Source organism: Phyllobates terribilis, unplaced genomic scaffold (assembly GCF_046119375.1).
Source record: "Phyllobates terribilis strain yellow unplaced genomic scaffold, ASM4611937v1 Scaffold_9__5_contigs__length_417890890, whole genome shotgun sequence".
NCBI lineage: Eukaryota > Metazoa > Chordata > Amphibia > Anura > Dendrobatidae > Phyllobates > Phyllobates terribilis.
Window position 1 is genome coordinate 287,460,426 of NW_027362769.1, and position 18,428 is coordinate 287,478,853.

Sequence of the window (18,428 nt, forward strand, 5' to 3'; positions counted from 1 at the left end):
TATACTTTGGTCTCACACACACACACACACACACACACACACACACTACAGTTGTTACACACATACTCCAATTACACAGATTCCCCAGTCACACACACACTGCGCGCACACACACACACTCCAGTGGCACACACAGGTACACACAGTCCAGTCACACAAACACTCCAGTTACACACACTACACACAGTCCAGTCACACAAACACTCCAGTTACACACTCTACACACACTTCAATCACACAAACTATAGTCACACACACACTTCAGTCACACACACACTGCACACACCGACATCTGCTGCTCAGGTACAAGCTCACACTCATCACTCGTGTATCAACTGCAGACAGCGCACATAGTTATGCATTATGATCGAAAGAGTTCTGAAATAATCTGCAGAAAGTATGATGGAGGGGCAGCTGTAGGGCGCAAACAAGGCAGAGTGAGGCCAGATTCACGTATCTGTGGTTTGCGGTCCGAGTTTGGGCTATAACTGTGACTTTGGCACATATGAGGCTGGCAAGTTCAGGTCAAGAGACCCACGGCCCATCTGTGAATCGCAATCCATACTTGGCGCATGAAAGACGCATTTGTAAATCCGGCCTTATACTCAAAAGAATGAACATTTATTGGGGGTATGGAATACTGATTGCAGCAAACGCTTCTAGGAGGCAGCAGTAATGACAGCAGTAATGACTGAGCGGTGCTCTTCATCGGCACGCTCTCAGTATTCCCTGCACGGAGCTGGTAATATTTCATGTCATTGTGTTACACAAGCTTCTATGCGTGCAAATACCCAGTGTACACCTCCATATTGTAGCACCTCCTTGATGAGCTTAGCCCCCTCTGCATGCTCCTTCAGTTGCCGGCTGAGCACCTTCTATGGCACTACAGTTTAGCTTCTGATTAGCTGAAGCATGTGTCGGTCACAGGTTACAGGCTACTACTGTGTGACTGAGCCATCAACAACCAATGAACTCTTCTCTATACAGAACCGCTGATCAGTCTACACTATATATCCAGCGGCTGTGACATGGCTGGAATATACATATAAACTGATTTTTTTCTTGAATAAATTGTTCTCCCTTACAGTAGAAGCTGAATAGTGCCTTAGGCAAGTGCCTATTTTCACCTCTAACCCTGACCCTGGGTGATGGGAGTGGAAAATTGTATGTGTATGTGTGTGTATTTGTGTGTGTGTATTTGTATGTGTGTGTGTGTGTGTGTGTGTGTGTGTATTTGTATGTGTGTGTGTGTGTATTTGTATGTGTGTGTGTGTGTATTTGTATGTGTGTGTGTGTGTATTTGTATGTGTGTGTGTGTGTATGTGTATGTGTGTGTGTGTGTGTGTGTTGGGCAAGTCACTTTCTTTGTAATATTTCCAGGCCTGCATATTACATAATTATTTTTGAGTGATGATAGAGATGATAATATTACAATTCGTCTATTTTCATAGATGGTTTCCAGAAATTCAGAACATCTATTACCAAGGAAACAAGAGAAAGCAAATTCCCAGCAACAGCAACTATAAGAAACTTGAGTCATTCTTTAATTGTGCTGCTACACTGATGACAGAACAGCTGCAGAGCCTTGCTCTAACATCCATGCAGGATTATACGGATCTGATAGTACAACCACCAGTGAGTATGGTCATTACATAAGTAATCTGCTAATGTGCTGCACATTTTATTAACACATTCTTTTTATCAGTCACTTCAGTACTACCAAATGACTGCTTAGATTCACATGAACACTTTTAATTGGAATATTGGCACACCTCCAGTAAACCCTGTCCTCTTCATGTGCTGCTCACACAGGTCCATGGCTGATTTCATGGTGTCAGGCTCTAGTTGTGCCTACAGAATTAGAGGAAGGCAGGTTGCCACGTGTGAATTTTGTTACCTGGAAAAAAGTGTGTGGCTCATAGAAGTGACTTATTAGTGACACCACTTGTAAGGTTAAAACAGAATTTGGAAGTAAACCTCTCCGATATACACACAATAGACACACACCGTTGCAAAATGTTTGGCCATAGAATCCTGTCCAATCCTGTCCAAAATATATTTTCACATGCCCATGTTATACCTCTTTTTGCCTACAATTTTTTTATGGAGGAATTTAGAGGGTATTTATTAATTTTATATTTCTTTTAGGAATCAGAATTGATTGACAGTTCCCCCCAATGTGGGTATAGGGAGATACCTTTTATATGGAACTGTATTATCAACAAACGCTGCATAAATGAATACTGCAGATGAATATAAGAATCTTTGTAATGTATCTTATCAGAGAATTCAGCTTCATTCCCTATACTGATCACACACTTCTTTCCCTCCCACCTACCTCCTGAACTTGTCATCCACTCTTGAAGAACCAGCTGAAATCTATATTGCTCAGACAAGACAAACTGCAGGTGTCGCAGCCCATTACATTCCATGGAGAGGGGAGTTGGGAGGAGAATTGAGGAAATGGGAGAGAAAATAGACAGAGGGAGACAAAACATCATGCAGATCTATCTAACAAGTGCTTTACCTTACATCAGAACTTGATTCAGATAAAGACTCCGCTCTACTGCAAAATTCCTTCTGTGCTGCTGTTGCTTGTCTGTGTGCTGAGCAGGTATCCCCCTCTTTGTGCTGAGCAGGTATCCCCCTCTGTGTGCTGAGCAGGTATCCCCCTCTGTGTGCTGAGCAGGTATCCCCCTCTGTGTGCTGAGCAGGTATCCCCCTCTGTGTGCTGAGCAGGTATCCCCCTCTTTGTGCTGAGCAAGTATCCCTCTCTGTGTGCTGAGCAGGTATCCCCCTCTGTGTGCTGAGCAGGTATCCCCCCCTCTGTGTGCTGAGCAGGTATCCCCCCTTCTGTGTGCTGAGCAGGTATCATCCCCTCTGTGTGCTGAGCAGGTATCATCCCCTCTGTGTGCTGAGCAGGTATCATCCCCTCTGTGTGCTGAGCAGGTATCATCCCCTCTGTGTGCTGAGCAGGTATCCCCCTCTGTGTGCTGAGCAGGTATCCCCCTCTTTGTGCTGAGCAGGTATCCCTCTCTGTGTGCTGAGCAGGTATCCCCCTCTGAGTGCTGAGCAGGTATCCCCCTCTGTGTGCTGAGCAGGTATCCCCGGCTCTGTGTGCTGAGCAGGTATCCCCCCCTCTGTGTGCTGAGCAGGTATCCCCCCTCTGTGTGCTGAGCAGGTATCATCCCCTCTGTATGCTGAGCAGGTATCCCCCCTCTGTGTGCTGAGCAGGTATCCCCCCTCTGTGTGCTGAGCAGGTATCATCCCCTCTGTGTGCTGAGCAGGTATCATCCCCTCTGTGTGCTGAGCAGGTATCATCCCCTCTGTGTGCTGAGCAGGTATCCCCCCCTCTGTGTGCTGAGCAGGTATCCCCCCCCCTCTGTGTGCTGAGCAGGTATCCCCCCCTCTGTGCTGAGCAGGTATCCCCCCCCTCTGTGTGCTGAGCTGGTATCCCCCCTCTGTGTGCTGAGCAGGTATCCCCCCTCTGTGTGCTGAGCAGGTATCCCCCCCCCTCTGTGTGCTGAGCAGGTATCCCCCCCCCTCTGTGTGCTGAGCAGGTATCCCCCCCCCTCTGTGTGCTGAGCAGGTATCCCCCCTCTGTGTGCTGAGCAGGTATCCCCCTCTGTGTGCTGAGCAGGTATCCCCCTCTGTGTGCTGAGCAGGTATCCCCCTCTGTGTGCTGAGCAGGTATCCCCCCCTCTGTGTGCTGAGCAGGTATCCCCCTCTGTGTGCTGAGCAGGTATCCCCCTCTGTGTGCTGAGCAGGTATCCCCCTCTGTGTGCTGAGCAGGTATCCCCCTCTGTGTGCTGTGCTATGTATGAGAGAGATCACCGCAGCTTGTCACCTCCACCAGCTCAGAGTGCTGCAAATTAGACATGAAGTCGGCAAAGGAAGAAACTGGTGACAGTGCAGGATATAAGTCATATAATTGTCAGCATTAGTGTTATTCCTTATATACACACAAAGTATAGCTTAAACTACATTTACCCTTTCAGTCTAGCTGAGAGAAGCGGGGAAAAGTTGGTATGACATACCTCCTCGACTAGTCATCCTAGTCACCTTGTCCCCAACCCCCATTTTCAGTTCTATTGGTAATGTCTGGATTGGAGTGATAATAAATGGCCTAATTAGGCGCAGAGGATGATTAGTTAAGCTTCTGCTCCTCTTCTGACTCCTTCTTCTGGGGAAAAGAAGACCCCCATATGTGACAATCAGTGCGCAAGTAGGCTCTTTGAAAAGCAGATAATAACTTTAGAAAGTAGGAACAGGGAAAAATTAGATTAGTTAAGTGAGGTGATAGGCCCGTCTAACGATATGTGTTCTTAAAGCACACTTACAGTGCCTACAAGTAGTATTCAACCCCCTGCAGATTTAGCTGGTTTGATAAGATGCAAATAAGTTAGAGCCTTCAAACTGCAAACGAGAGTAGGTTTTATGAACAGAAGCATAAATCTTACAAACCAAAAAGTTATGTTGCTCAGTTGAATTTTATTAAATTTTAAACATAAAAGTGTGGGTCAATTATTATTCAACCCCTATGTTTAATATTTTGTGGAATAACCCTTGTTTGCAATTACAGCTAATAATCGTCTTTTATAAGACCTGATCAGGCCGGCACAGGTCTGTGGAGTTATCTTGGCCCACTCCTCCATGCAGATCTTCTCCAAGTTATCTAGGTTCTTTGGGTGTCTCATGTGGACTTTATTCTTGAGCTCCTTCCACAAGTTTTCAATTGGGTTAAGGTCAGGAGACTGACTAGGCCACTCCAACACCTTGACTTTTTCCCTCTTGAACCAGGCCTTGGTTTTCTTGGCTGTGTGCTTTGGGTCGTTGTCTTGTTGGAAGATGAAATTACGACCCATCTTAAGATCCTTGATGGAGGAGCGGAGGTTCTTGGCCAAAATCTTCAGGTAGGCCGTGCTATCCATCTTCCCATGGATGCGGACCAGATGGCCAGGCCCCTTGGCAGAGAAACAGCCCCACAGCATGATGCTGCCACCACCATGCTTGACTGTAGGGATGGTATTCTTGGGGTCGTATGCAGTGCCATCCAGTCTCCAAACGTCACGTGTGTGGTTGGCACCAAAGATCTCGATCTTGGTCTCATCAGACCATAGAACCTTGAACCAGTCTGTCTCAGAGTCCTCCAAGTGATCATGAGCAAACTGTAGACGAGCCTTGACATGACGCTTTGAAAGTAAAGGTACCTTATACGGGCTCGTCTGGAACGGAGACCATTGCGGTGGAGTACGTTACTTATGGTATTGACTGAAACCAATGTCCCCACTGCCATGAGATCTTCCCGGAGCTCCTTCCTTGTTGTCCTTGGGTTAGCCTTGACTCTTCGGACAAGCCTGGCCTCGGCACGGGAGGACACTTTCAAAGGCTGTCCTGGCCGTGGAAGGCTAACAGTAGTTCCATAAGCCTTCCACTTACGGATGATGCTCCCAACAGTGGAGACAGGTAGGCCCAACTCCTTGGAAAGGGTTTTGTACCCCTTGCCAGCCTTGTGACCCTCCACGATCTTGTCTCTGATGGCCTTGGAATGCTCCTTTGTCTTTCCCATGTTGATCATGTGCTGTTCACAAGTTTGGGGAGAGTCTTAAATAGTCAGAAAAGGCTGGCAAAAGAGATCTTTAATCCACACATGTGAAGCTCATTATTCTTGGTGCCTGAACTACTTCTTAATACTTTAGGGGGATCAAACAGAATTCTTGTGGTTTGAGGGGTTGAATAATAAATGACACTCTGAATTAACTTTTAACGTTTTTTAAAAAAAAAAAAAAAAAAAAAATTTGCTGCAGTGCATTTCCCACTTCCAGGCTGATCTACAGTACAAATGTCACAATGCCAAGTTAATTCCGCATGTGTCAACCAGCTAAATCTGCTTGTATACTTGAATACTACTTGTAGGCACTGTATATGTATTAATCGGTTTGTGCAAGATTGTGCATTCCAGAAAACTGGCGCCGCACGAGAGAAGTGTTGAAGATAAAAATGGGGGGTTCGAATTATGAAGGATGTTAGTCTCAGATCAGTTGCAGAACAGAGAGCACGGATAGGCTGATAGACAAAGATGTGGGAGAAGATATTTGGTTTGCAGAACTGTGGAGAAATTTATTTGATGAGAATGATAAATTTATATTTTACTCTGTAGCGGATGGGTAACCAGTACAACATCTGGCACAAGGGGAAGGTATTGTGGCTGGACAGGATTATGATCCTTGCTGCTGCATTCAGGATGGATTGGAAAGGGGACAGTTTAGTAAGAGGGAGACCAATTAGTGGAGAGTTGCAATAGTCCAGACGAGAATGAATATGAGCAACAGTAAGAGTTTTTGCAGTTTCAAAGGTGAGAAAATGTTGCATTCTGGAGATATTTTTAAGATACAGGGAATAAAGTCAAGTTCTGTGTCAAATATGACCCCATGACAGTGAGCGTGCTGCTTGGAAGTTATGGTTGAACCATCCAAGAAAAATGCAATATCGGGTATAGGTAGGTTATTAAAGTGAGGAAACACGAGAAGTTCAGTTTTGGAGAGATTAAGTTTCAGATGGAGGGAGGACATGATGTTAGAGACAGCAGACAGACAGCGGGCAGACAGACACAGGTGGGAATGATGTCAGGAGAAGATGTGTATTATTGGGTGTTAGCAGCATATATAGGTGCATCTCACTAAATTAGAATATCATCAAAAAGTTAATGTATTTCAGTTCTTCAATACGAAAAGTGAAACTCCTATATTATATAGATTCATTACAGAGTGATCTATTTCAAGTGTTTATTTCTGTTAATGTTGATGATTATGGCTTACAGCCAATGAAAACACAAAAGTCATTAACACAGTAAATTAGAATAATTAACAAAAATCACCTGCAAAGGCTTCTGAAGCATTTAAAAAGGTCCCTTAGTCTGTTTCAGTAGGCTCCACAATCATGGGGAAAACTGCTGACTTGACAGATGTCCAGAAGCCGGTCATTGACACTAAGTAAATGCAAAGTAAATTTTGCATTTCATTTGGAAATCAGGGTCCCAGAGTCTGGAGGAAGAGTTGAGAGGCACACAATCCAAGCTGCTTGAGGTCCAGTGTGAGGTTTCCACAATCAGTGATGGTTTGGGGAGCCATGTCATCTGCTGGTGTAGGTCCACTGTGTTTTATCAAGACTAAAGTCAGCGCAGCCGTCTACCAGAATCTATGGGGTATTGTCAAGAGGAAGATGAGAGTCACCAGACCCAACAATGCAGACCAGCTGAAGGCTGTTATCAAAGCAACCTGGGCTTCCATAACACCTCAGCAGTGCCACAGGCTGATCGCCTCCATGCCACGCCGCATTGATGCAGTAATTGATGCAAAAGGAGCCCCGACCAAGTATTGAGTGCATTTACTGAACATACATTTCAGTAGGCCAACATTTCGGATTTTAAAAACATTTTTCAAGCTGTTATAAAGTATTCTAATTTAATGAGATAATGACTTTTGTGTTTTCATTGGCTGTAAGCCATAATCATCAACATTAACAGAAATAAACACTTGAAATAGATCATTCTGTTTGTAATGACTCTATATAATATATGAGTTTCACTTTTTGCATTGAAGAACTGAAATAAATTAACTTTTTGATGATATTCTAATTTAGTGAGTGTTATGCACACGCCCGGACTGACTGGCGTGTGCGGGTGTTGTGGTTCCACTGGACCATGGACCGGAGAGTGCCTGGAGGGGCGTGACTAAGTATCTGGCCGATCCGACCAAGGTGGCACGACGGCATACGACGCCAGTGCACCAGGGAGAAACCGGGCAGAGGGACCAGGTGCTACTCCAGGTCAAACTCCGGACACGGGGGTTGACCCACACTGGGATTACTGGAACAGGCAGGTTAGGCTGGCACAGACTGGTGGATGTAAGCAAACACGGCAGGTATGCAGATGGGTGGATACAGGCGAGTATGCAGGCAGGGAGGTACTGGCCGAAAGGACGGGCTGGAGCACAGAGAGGTTAAGACCCAGTACAGACTGGGTCACAGAACCGCAGATGCGGTAGACAACCACAGCAGAGAGGGAACACCCAAAGCGGAGGGCAAGAACAGAGCAGGACGGGGCTGCAGGAGCAGCGAGCACAAGCAGGGCAGGACAGGACTGCCGGAGCAGCGGGCAGAAGCAGGGCAGGACAGGACTGCTGGAGCAGCGGGCAGAAGCAGGGCAGGACAGGACTGCCGGAGCAGCGGGCAGAAGCAGGGCAGGACAGGACTGCCGGAGCAGCGGGCAGAAGCAGGGCAGGACAGGACTGCCGGAGCAGCGGGCAGAAGCAGGGCAGGACAGGACTGCCGGAGCAGCGGGCAGAAGGGTCAGAGCGGAGCAAGGCTGCCGGAGCAGTGAGCAAAAGGGTCAGAGCGGAGCAAGGCTGCGGAGCAGTGAGCAAGGAGTCAGAGCAGGCTAGAACCGCCGGAGCGGTAAGCAAAGGAGTCAGAGCAGACTAGAACCGCCGGAGCGGTGAGCAAAGGAGTCAGAGCAGGCTAGAACCGCCGGAGCGGTGAGCAAAGGAGTCAGAGCAGGCTAGAACCGCCGGAGCGGTAAGCAAAGGAGTCAGAGCAGGCTAGAACCGCCGGAGCGGTGAGCAAAGGAGTCAGAGCAGGCTAGAACCGCCGGAGCGGTGAGCAAAGGAGTCAGAGCAGGCTAGAACCGCCGGAGCGGTGAGCAAAGGAGTCAGAGCAGGCTAGAACCGCCGGAGCGGTGAGCAAAGGAGTCAGAGCAGGCTAGAACCGCCGGAGCGGTGAGCAAAGGAGTCAGAGCAGGCAAGGCTGAGTAGGGGGGGACAGGGCTCTGTTCACACGGAACAGACAGGAAGGGAAAGACAGAGCCAGACACCCACAGGGTACTTGCAGAGAAGTAGCGAGTGGACCACAAACTCACAAACGGGAGTACAGAGACAACAAGCAGGAGTTAGGTACGAGTTCAGACTCTGCAGAAAAAGGAAGGGAACGGACATAGAGGCAAAACAGGTAAAGGATAGGAGAGAGTTCAGACTGGAACTGAGTGTACGGAGGAGACCGACACTGCAGCGGAATACAGGAGCGGGTCTGGGAATACGGCCCCCAGAGAGGCCTGACGAACAGGCAAGGAGCGTGTTCAGACAGGACAGACAAGATACAGGAGCGGGTCTAGGTAATCGGCCCCTAGAAGGCGGGAGGAACAGGCTAGGAGCGTGTTCAGACAGGTCAGACAAGATACAGGAACGGGTCTAGGTAATCGGCCCCTAGAAGGCAGGAGGAACAGGCTAGGAGCGTGTTCAGACAGGCCTGGAAATACAGCCTCCAGGATAGGCAGACAAGAGAACACAGAACGGGACCTGGCACCTTCAGAGTGCATGCACACACTGAATGAAACACTATGCTCAGGCAGGAATAGATGGGAGCAGCTGAGCTATATACCAGGTGACAGACAGCAATAGGCTGAGGACGCACAAGGGGTGTGACCCACAGCAGGTACAAAAAGCAGGAAGTGATCGGGCGCCGCCCTTAAGCAGCAGAAACAGACTCAAACAGACAGCATGGAGGGAAGCCAGAGAGACATTCTGGACTGGAGATCAAGTGCGCGCTCTTGCACAGTGGGAGATGGACCACCATGCAAGGACGCCGCCAGGTATGTTACAGTGAGATGCACCTGTAGATGGTACTGGAAACCAAATCTGCTGATAGTTTGTCCAATAGGTGCAGTGTATAGAGAGAAGAGGAGGGGGCCTAGAAGTGAACTTTGAAGAACCCCCACAATAGGGGGAAGAGGAGATTAACAGGCCGAAAATTATACAGTGAAGGTGTTGTCAGAGAGGAGAACCAAGAGAAAGCAGTTTCTTTGAGACGGAGAGAGCAGAGCATAGTGAGGAGGAGCTGGTGATCCATAGTGTCAAATACAACCAAGAGATCCAGGAGAATAAACAGGGAGTAGTGGCCATTATATTTAGCTGTTAATTGTTTGAGATTTTAGTAAGGGCAATTTCAGTAGACCATAAACGATGGAAACCTGATTGTAAAGGGTCAAGAAGAGAGTTATCTGAGAGATAGCGGACTAGACGAGAGTGTACCAAGCGTTCCAAGAGTTTAGAGATGAATGGGAGATTAGAGACAGGTCTGTAGTTAGCAGCGCAGTTCTGGTCTAGGGATTTTTTTCTATTAAAGGGTTTATAACTGTGTGTCTGAATAAGGAGAGAAAGATACCGGAAAAAAGAGAGAGATTAAATATTTTAGTTACGTGGGCAGTTACAGCCGGGGAGAGGGACTGATGGAGATGAGAGGAAATAGAGTCATTGGTGCAGGTTGTAGGGTGAGAATAAGTGAGGGGCCTGGTAACTTCTTCTTCTGGGAAGGGTTCGAAGAATCTAACAGTATGGACCTCAAAAGCAGGAAGCATCAGTGAGGGTACTGGAGGGATAACCTGGAAAACATATTGTGATGAAAGGAGCAGACCAACACATCTACCTTGTCTGTTCTCAGGTTTGGGGGTATGTGAAAAATGCAGCCCACCATATGAGACAGCAGCAGTGGAGGTGGTGTCCAACTGGTAGATCCAGGTTTCATTGAGAGTCCGAAGATTAAGGGAATTAGAAAGGAAGAAGCTGTGGATGTAGGGGAGGGGAGACCGGAGAAGGCATGCACTGAATTTTGATAAGATTAGCAAAATTTCTATGTGCCGCAGGAAGGAGGGCCAGGGACAGGGAAAATGTCACTAGCAACTAAGAGAAGGAGAATAAAGAGAATGAGAAGGTGGTTCAGTGATTTGTGCTAACATTGTGTGCGCTGTATGGTGGTAGTGGATGGTTTAGAGTGTTTGAGAAATGTGAGTAGAGCATGAGAGCTGTACATGGGAGAGGGGAGGAGAGCGGGATTAATGTAAAAAGATTGTGCAAAATGTGTTAAAATTTGGTAGATGTGAAAGAAAGCAGCAGTAAGGGCATTGATGAAGCAAAAAGATATGAAAAATATAAAAATTAAATAAAAAACTGGCACTTCCCCTGATTCTCTAGAGCTGGGATGGCTAGTTCATTTTCCAGACAGGCAACATGAGAGACCGTGACTGTTGTGGAGGGCTGAACCAATAGGCTGAAATTAACTCTGCTCAATATTAATATTAACATATTAATTATAATTGCTTTATATTAATTGTATCACTTAATATTGAGCAGAATTAAGTATGCAGACATCCCCCTATATACCGTTTTAGCACACACACAGCCCCCTATATACCGTAAGAGCCTCCACACAGCCTCCCCATGTCCAGCAGAAGACCACTATAGCCTCCCCATGTCCCGCAGAAGACCATTATAGCCTCCCCATGTCCAGCAGGAGACCCATCTAGCCTCCCCAATGTCCAGCAGGAGACCCATCTAGCCTGCCAATGTCCAGCAGAAGACCTCCATAGCCTCCCCATGTCCAGCAGGAGACCCCCATAGCCTCCCCATGTCCACCAGGAGATCCCCATAGCCTCCCCATGTCCAGCAGGAGACCCCCATAGCCTCCTCATGTTCAGCAGGAGACCCCCATAGCCTCCCCATGTCCAGCAGGAGACCCCCATAGCCTCCTCATGTCCAGCAGGAGACCCCCATAGCCTCCTCATGTCCAGCAGGAGACCCGCATAGCCTCCCCATGTCCAGCAGGAGACCCCCATAGCCTCCCCATGTCCAGCAGGAGACCCCCATAGCCTCACCATGTCCAGCAGGAGGCCCCCATAGCCTCCCAGTGTCCAGCAACTGACCACCATAGCCTCCCCATGTCCAGCAACTGACCCCCATAGCCATAAAAAAAACACCACACTCGTCTCGCTCCTGTTGCCGTTGCCTGGCGCTGTGCCTCTGTTCCTGTCTCCGGTGCGCAGATCAGCTGAGCTGACGCGATGACATGACGTCATCGCGTCAGCTGTCTCACTCGCTGATTGGTGGAAGAAGTTGTGGAAACTTACTGATACTTCCGGTATATGCATAATTGCTACAAGGTGTGTGTGTGTGTGTAATCTAAAAATAAAAAAAACAGAAAATCACATTGTATTATTTTTAAATAATTAAATTTCATTTTATTGTATAAAATAAGTATTTGATCACCTACCAACCAACAAGAATTCTGGCTCTCACAGACCTGTTAGCTTTCCTTTAAGAAGCCCTCCTACTCTGCACTTATTACCTGTATTAATTGCACCTATTTGAACTTGTTACCTGTATAAAAGACACCTGTCCACACACTCAATCACCCTTCAACCTCTCCACCATGGCCAAGACCAAAGAGATGTCTAAGGACACCAGGGACAAAATTGTAGACATGTACAAGGCTGGCATGGGCTACAGGATAATAGACAAGCAGCTTGGTGAGAAGGCAACAACGTTGGCACAATTATTAGAAAATGGAAGAAACACAATCTTCCTCAGTCTGGAGCTCCATGCAAGATTTCACCTCATGGGGTAAGGATGATTCTGAGAAAAGTCAGAAATCAGCCCAGAACTACACGGGAGGACCTGGTCAATGACCTGAAGAGAGCTGGGATCACAGTCTCAAACATTACCGTTAGTAACACACTACGCTGTCATGGATTAAAATCTTGCAGGGCGCGCAAGGTCCTCCTTCTCATGCCAGCATATGTCCAGGCCCGTTTGAAGTTCACCAGTGACCCGTCTGGATGATCCAGAGTGTAGCGCCGGCGTCCCTGCCCTCTGCTAGGCAGGGACGCTGTTCCCCTCACCTCCCTGCTCCGTGCCCGGCGTCCTCCTCCCGCTCTGCTGGCAGCGCGCGCTCCTTCCCGGCCACTGTGCTTAGGGCGCGCGCGCGCGCTCTCCCTCCCTCTTAAAGGGGCCGCACGCGCCGTCCTAAGGAGTCCCCGGCCAATGGCCGGAGGACTTCACCATATATAAGGCACCTCCTCCAAAATGGAGGTGCCCGAGCAATGTTGTTGCACTATTCACTACTCTGCTTCAGCCCTCAGGTCACGTTGCCAGTTACCTGCCAGATACCTGCCAGATTCCTGCCAGCTTGCTGTCTTATTCCTGCCTGATATTCCGCTACCTGCCTGCTAGCCTGAGGTCCGACGGTCTGCCTTCCAACTCCTGTCAGTCTGTCTATGGACCAGCTTGCCCGCTCACCTGGGAGCGCACATCTGATACCTGTCTGCTAGCCTACCTGGAGGCTCCGCCGTCACGTGCTGTGACCACCTGCCTGTCCAGTGACTCCTGTCCGCTCACCTGGGAGCGCTCATCTGCTGCCTGTCCGTTAGCCTACCTGGAGGCTCTGCTGTCACGTGCTGTGACCACCCGCTTATCCAGAGACTCTCGCCCGCTCATCTGGGAGCGCTCTTCTGCCGCCTGTCTGTTGGTCTTCCTGGAGGCTCCGCCGTCACATGCTGTGACCACCCGTTTATCCAGAGACTCTCGCCTGCTCACCTGGGAGCTCAAGTCTACCATCAGCCGCCACAGGTCGTACCAACCCTTTACCCAGAGACTGCCCCGGTCACTTGCCGTGACCATCTGCCCGTTCTTCCAGAGACTGTCCCGCTCACTTGCCGTGACCATCTGCCCGTTCACCCAGAGACTGCCCCAGTCACTTGCCGTGATCTCCTGCCCGTTCTTCCAGAGACTGTCCCGGTCACTTGCCGTGACCATCTGCCCGTTCACCCAGAGACTGCCCCAGTCACTTGTCGTGATCTCCTGCCCGTTCTTCCAGAGACTGTCCCGGTCACCTGCTGTGACTGCCTGCCTGGTCGCCACCCGCTCCCTTACAAGGACCGCCCCCTTGTATAGTAGCTCAGAGGTTCCGCCTCCCAGACCCGTTACAGTTTGCTCGGGCCATGGAACCCGGTGGCACCCAAGCTCCCTCGCTCTCGGACCTCTGTCATGAACTGTCCCGTCAGAGGTCCCAACAGGAGTCCATCCTGGGTCACCTGCGGAATGTCAATTCTCGCCTGGACACTCTGACTGCTCCACCAGCAACCACCGCCAGTGCCATGACTCGCAACCCGGCAGCTCCGCTGCCCACCAATACCATGATATCTTACCCCGGACCCCGGCTTTCTGCACCTCCTCGCTTCGGAGGCGACTCCGCCCAGGCTCGGGGCTTCATTAATCAGTGCACCCTGCACTTTGAACTATTGTCCCACCAGTTTAACTCCGACCGGGCCAAAATTGCCTTCATCATGTCCCATCTCACCGGGGAGGCCCTGGCCTGGCTAAATCCTCTATGGGAGAGAGGAGACCCCCTGGTGTCCGACTTGCCTGCCTTCCTCACGGCTTTCCGGAAAGTCTTCGACGAACCCGGACGGAAGACCTCATCCGCATCATCTCTGCTACGCCTCCGTCAGGGAAGTCTCACCGTGGGCCAATATGCCATACGGTTCCGTACCCTTGCCTCGGAGCTGGCCTGGGATAACGACGCTCTGGTATCCGTCTTCTGGGAGGGTCTGTCCGGCCGTATTAAAGATGAACTTGCCGGTCGGGACGTTCCTACCACTCTCGATGACCTAATATCTCTTGCCACCCGGATTGACCTACGGTTCCAGGAGCGTGCCAAAGAGGTCACCCGTGAGAGGAGGTTTCCACGTCTAGCTCCTACTTTTCAGAAACCCGTCACTCCCTCCGTCTCTCCCCAGGTACACTCTCCTGAGCCTATGCAGGTCGACCAGACCAAGATGGTCAAAACCCGTCAGGACTTACGCCGTGCCGAGGGGAGCTGCTTCTACTGTGGCAGTAAGGAGCACCGGATCCGTGCCTGCCCAGAGAGGTCGGGAAACGCCTGTGTCTAGGTTCGCTCAGAGAGGTCGACCTAGACAAGAATAAATCCTCTCCATCTCTGCTGCTGTCAGTTTCAATCGTCTGCGGGGAGAACCGTTATTTTGAACTAGCCCAACTGGACTCTGGAGCAGCCGGGAATCTTATTTCACAGTCCCTGGTAGAGAAATACCGCATCCCCACCAAACCTCTGGCTGTACCCTTGTCTGTTGCTGCCGTGGATGGGGGCCTCTTACCACGCCCCATCCAACTCATCACCGAATCCATTACTCTGCAGGTGGGAATGCTGCATTCTGAGAGTATCTCCTTTCATGTTCTGCCTGGACTCTCTCATGCCCTCTTGCTAGGTCTACCTTGGCTCCAGAGACATGCACCCGTGCTTGACTGGCAGACCGGAGAAGTCCTTCGCTGGGGACAGGACTGCCATAAGACCTGTCTGGTTCCCGTCCATCCCGTCCGTCCTTCTCCTACCCCAGCTAATCTACCTGGACTTCCGATTCCTTATTGGTCTTATGCTGATGTCTTTAATAAAAAGGAAGCAGAGACACTACCCCCTCATAGACCATACGACTGCCCTATCGACTTGTTACCCGGTACTACTCCTCCCCGTGGGCGTATTTATCCATTATCTGCTGCTGAGACCCGGTCGATGTCCGAATATATTGAGGAGAATCTGGCCAGGGGATTCATCCGGAAATCTACCTCCCCGGCGGGAGCAGGCTTCTTCTTCGTAAAAAAGAAGGACGGCTCTCTCCGTCCCTGTATAGACTATAGAGGCCTTAACCAGATCACGGTGAAGAATAAGTACCCCCTTCCGCTCATTCCGGAGTTATTTGATCGTCTGAGAGGGGCTAGAATCTTCACCAAACTGGACCTCCGTGGGGCGTACAACCTGGTTCGTATCCGTCAGGGGGATGAATGGAAGACGGCATTCAACACCCGGGACGGCCACTCTGAATATCTGGTAATGCCCTTTGGTCTCTGTAACGCTCCTGCTGTCTTTCAAGAGTTGGTCAATGACATCTTCCGGGACCTTCTCTACTCCTGCGTAGTGGTGTACCTGGACGACATCTTGGTCTTCTCTCCGGATCTCCAGACTCACCGGAGGGACGTTCGTCAGGTCCTGCTCAGGCTCAGGCAGAATCTCCTCTTCGCTAAATACGAGAAGTGCCTCTTTGAGCAGACCTCGCTTCCGTTTTTGGGCTACATTATTTCTCAGACCGGCCTACGAATGGATCCAGAGAAACTGTCTGCCATCGAGAAATGGCCTCGACCGGAGGGGTTGAAGGCCATTCAGCGGTTCCTGGGCTTCGCCAACTACTACCGCCTCTTCATACCACACTTCTCTTCCCGGACTGCCCCAATTTCCGCGCTCACCCGTAAAGGTACTAATCCCAAAGAGTGGCCGCCCGAAGCAGAGGAGGCCTTTCTTTCCTTAAAACAGGCCTTCTCTTCCGCCCCGGTGCTGCATCGCCCGGACGGCAACAAGCAGTTCTTCCTGGAAGTTGACGCCTCCTCCTCTGGAGCCGGAGCGGTACTTACTCAAAAATCATCTTCCGGGAGAATGGTAACTTGCGGCTTCTTCTCTAAACTCTTCTCCTCCTCAGAGCGCAATTATTCCATAGGAGACCGAGAGTTATTGGCCATCAAACTGGCATTGGAGGAGTGGCGTTACCTGCTCGAGGGGGCTCTTCACCCGGTAATAATTTACACTGACCACAAGAACTTGGCTTACCTCCAGCATGCCCAGAGACTTAACCCGCGCCAAGCCCGGTGGTCCTTGCTTTTTGCTCGCTATGATTTTGTTCTTCATTTTCGCCCGGCTGACAAAAACGTCAAGGCGGACGCCCTGTCTCGATCCTTTCTGGTGTCTGATCTCGAGGAAGATCCGAAACACATCATCGATCCCGCCAGAGTAATGCAGGTGGCTCCCGTGAGTCTAAATCGTCTCCCTCCCGGAAAGACTTTCGTATCAGTACCTGATCGGGAGAAGATCCTTCACTGGGGTCACTCGTCTAAACTGGCTGGCCATGCCGGTCAGAAAAAGACCCTCCAACTTATTACCCGGCACTACTGGTGGCCTACCCTGCACAAGGACGTAATAGACTTTGTTTCTGCCTGTGTGTCCTGCGCCCGCAACAAGGTTCCGAGACATCTGCCAGCCGGTCGCCTCCTTCCGCTCCCAGTACCTGCTGCCCCCTGGCAGCATATAGCAATGGACTTTATAACTGACCTCCCAGTCTCTGCCGGTTGTACGGCCATTTGGGTGGTCGCTGACCGCTTCTCCAAGATGGCTCATTTCGTTCCCCTGCCAGGCCTCCCGTCTGCACCCGAGCTAGCTAAAGACTTTATTCATCACATCTTTCGTCTTCATGGCCTGCCCCTCCACATCGTGTCGGATCGTGGGGTACAGTTCACCTCACGCTTCTGGAGAGCCACTTGTAAACTGCTAGATGTCACCCTGGACTTCTCTTCCGCTTACCACCCACAGTCCAATGGTCAAGTGGAGCGGATCAATCAGAACCTGACCAGTTACCTCCGGCACTTCGTTAATGCCCATCATTCAGACTGGGTGGATCTCCTACCATGGGCCGAGTTCTCTTATAACAATCACGAGAGCGAATCCTCCTCCAAATCCCCGTTTTTTGTAGTCTTCGGTCAGCATCCTCGGATTCCTTTTCCTGTCTCCACCTCTGTGGACAACCCGGCTGCGGAATCTCTCGTTAGCAAATTTTCCTCCATTTGGGAGAGTACCCGATCCGCACTCCTTCAGTCGTCCGAACGGATGAAAAGACACGCTGACAAAAAACGCCTGGATCCTCCACAATTTCGTCCTGGAGATAAAGTCTGGCTCTCATCTAAATATGTCCGACTCAAGATACCTTCTTAGAAGTTAGGGCCTCGGTTCATCGGCCCCCTGGAGGTCATCAGTCAGATCAACCCGGTGGCCTATAAATTGAAACTCCCGGCCAACTTACGGATCCCTAACTCCTTCCATGTATCTCTCCTCAAACCTGTGGTACTTAACTCTTTTTCCAAGTCTACAGGTACGCCTCCTGCTCCGGTTTCTGCTGAGGACGAGTTTGAGGTAGAGAACATTCTTGCCACCAAAAGGGTAAGAGGAAAGACCTTTTTTCTAGTAGATTGGAAGGGGTTTGGTCCTGAGGAGAGAACGTGGGAGCCCCGGGAGAACATCCATGCCCCTCTTATCCTAGCTAAATTTCTGTCTGGCCTAAAAAAGGGGGGGCCTAAAGGGGGGGGTACTGTAGCGCCGGCGTCCCTGCCCTCTGCTAGGCAGGGACGCTGTTCCCCTCACCTCCCTGCTCCGTGCCCGGCGTCCTCCTCCCGCTCTGCTGGCAGCGCGCGTTCCTTCCCGGCCACTGTGCTTAGGGCGCGCGCTCTCCCTCCCTCTTAAAGGGGCCGCGCGCGCCGTCCTAAGGAGTCCCCGGCCAATGGCCGGAGGACTTCACCATATATAAGGCACCTCCTCCAAAATGGAGGTGCCCGAGCAATGTTGTTGCACTGTTCACTACTCTGCTTCAGCCCTCAGGTCCCGTTGCCAGTTACCTGCCAGTTACCTGCCAGATTCCTGCCAGCTTGCTGTCTTATTCCTGCCTGATATTCCGCTACCTGCCTGCTAGCCTGAGGTCCGACGGTCTGCCTTCCAAC

At 50.2% G+C, this 18,428-nt stretch overlaps 1 protein-coding gene across 1 annotated transcript in view; it reads left to right on the forward strand.

Moving 5' to 3' along the window:
• The window catches only part of DNAH7 (dynein axonemal heavy chain 7), a 505,238-nt gene that overhangs the window by 93,533 nt on the left and 393,277 nt on the right, over positions 1–18,428 (forward strand). Inside the window, exon 10 of the mRNA XM_073647873.1 lies at positions 1,452–1,635. Within this exon, the coding sequence (XP_073503974.1) occupies positions 1,452–1,635 (184 nt within the window). The remainder of the gene's footprint in view (positions 1–1,451; positions 1,636–18,428) is intronic.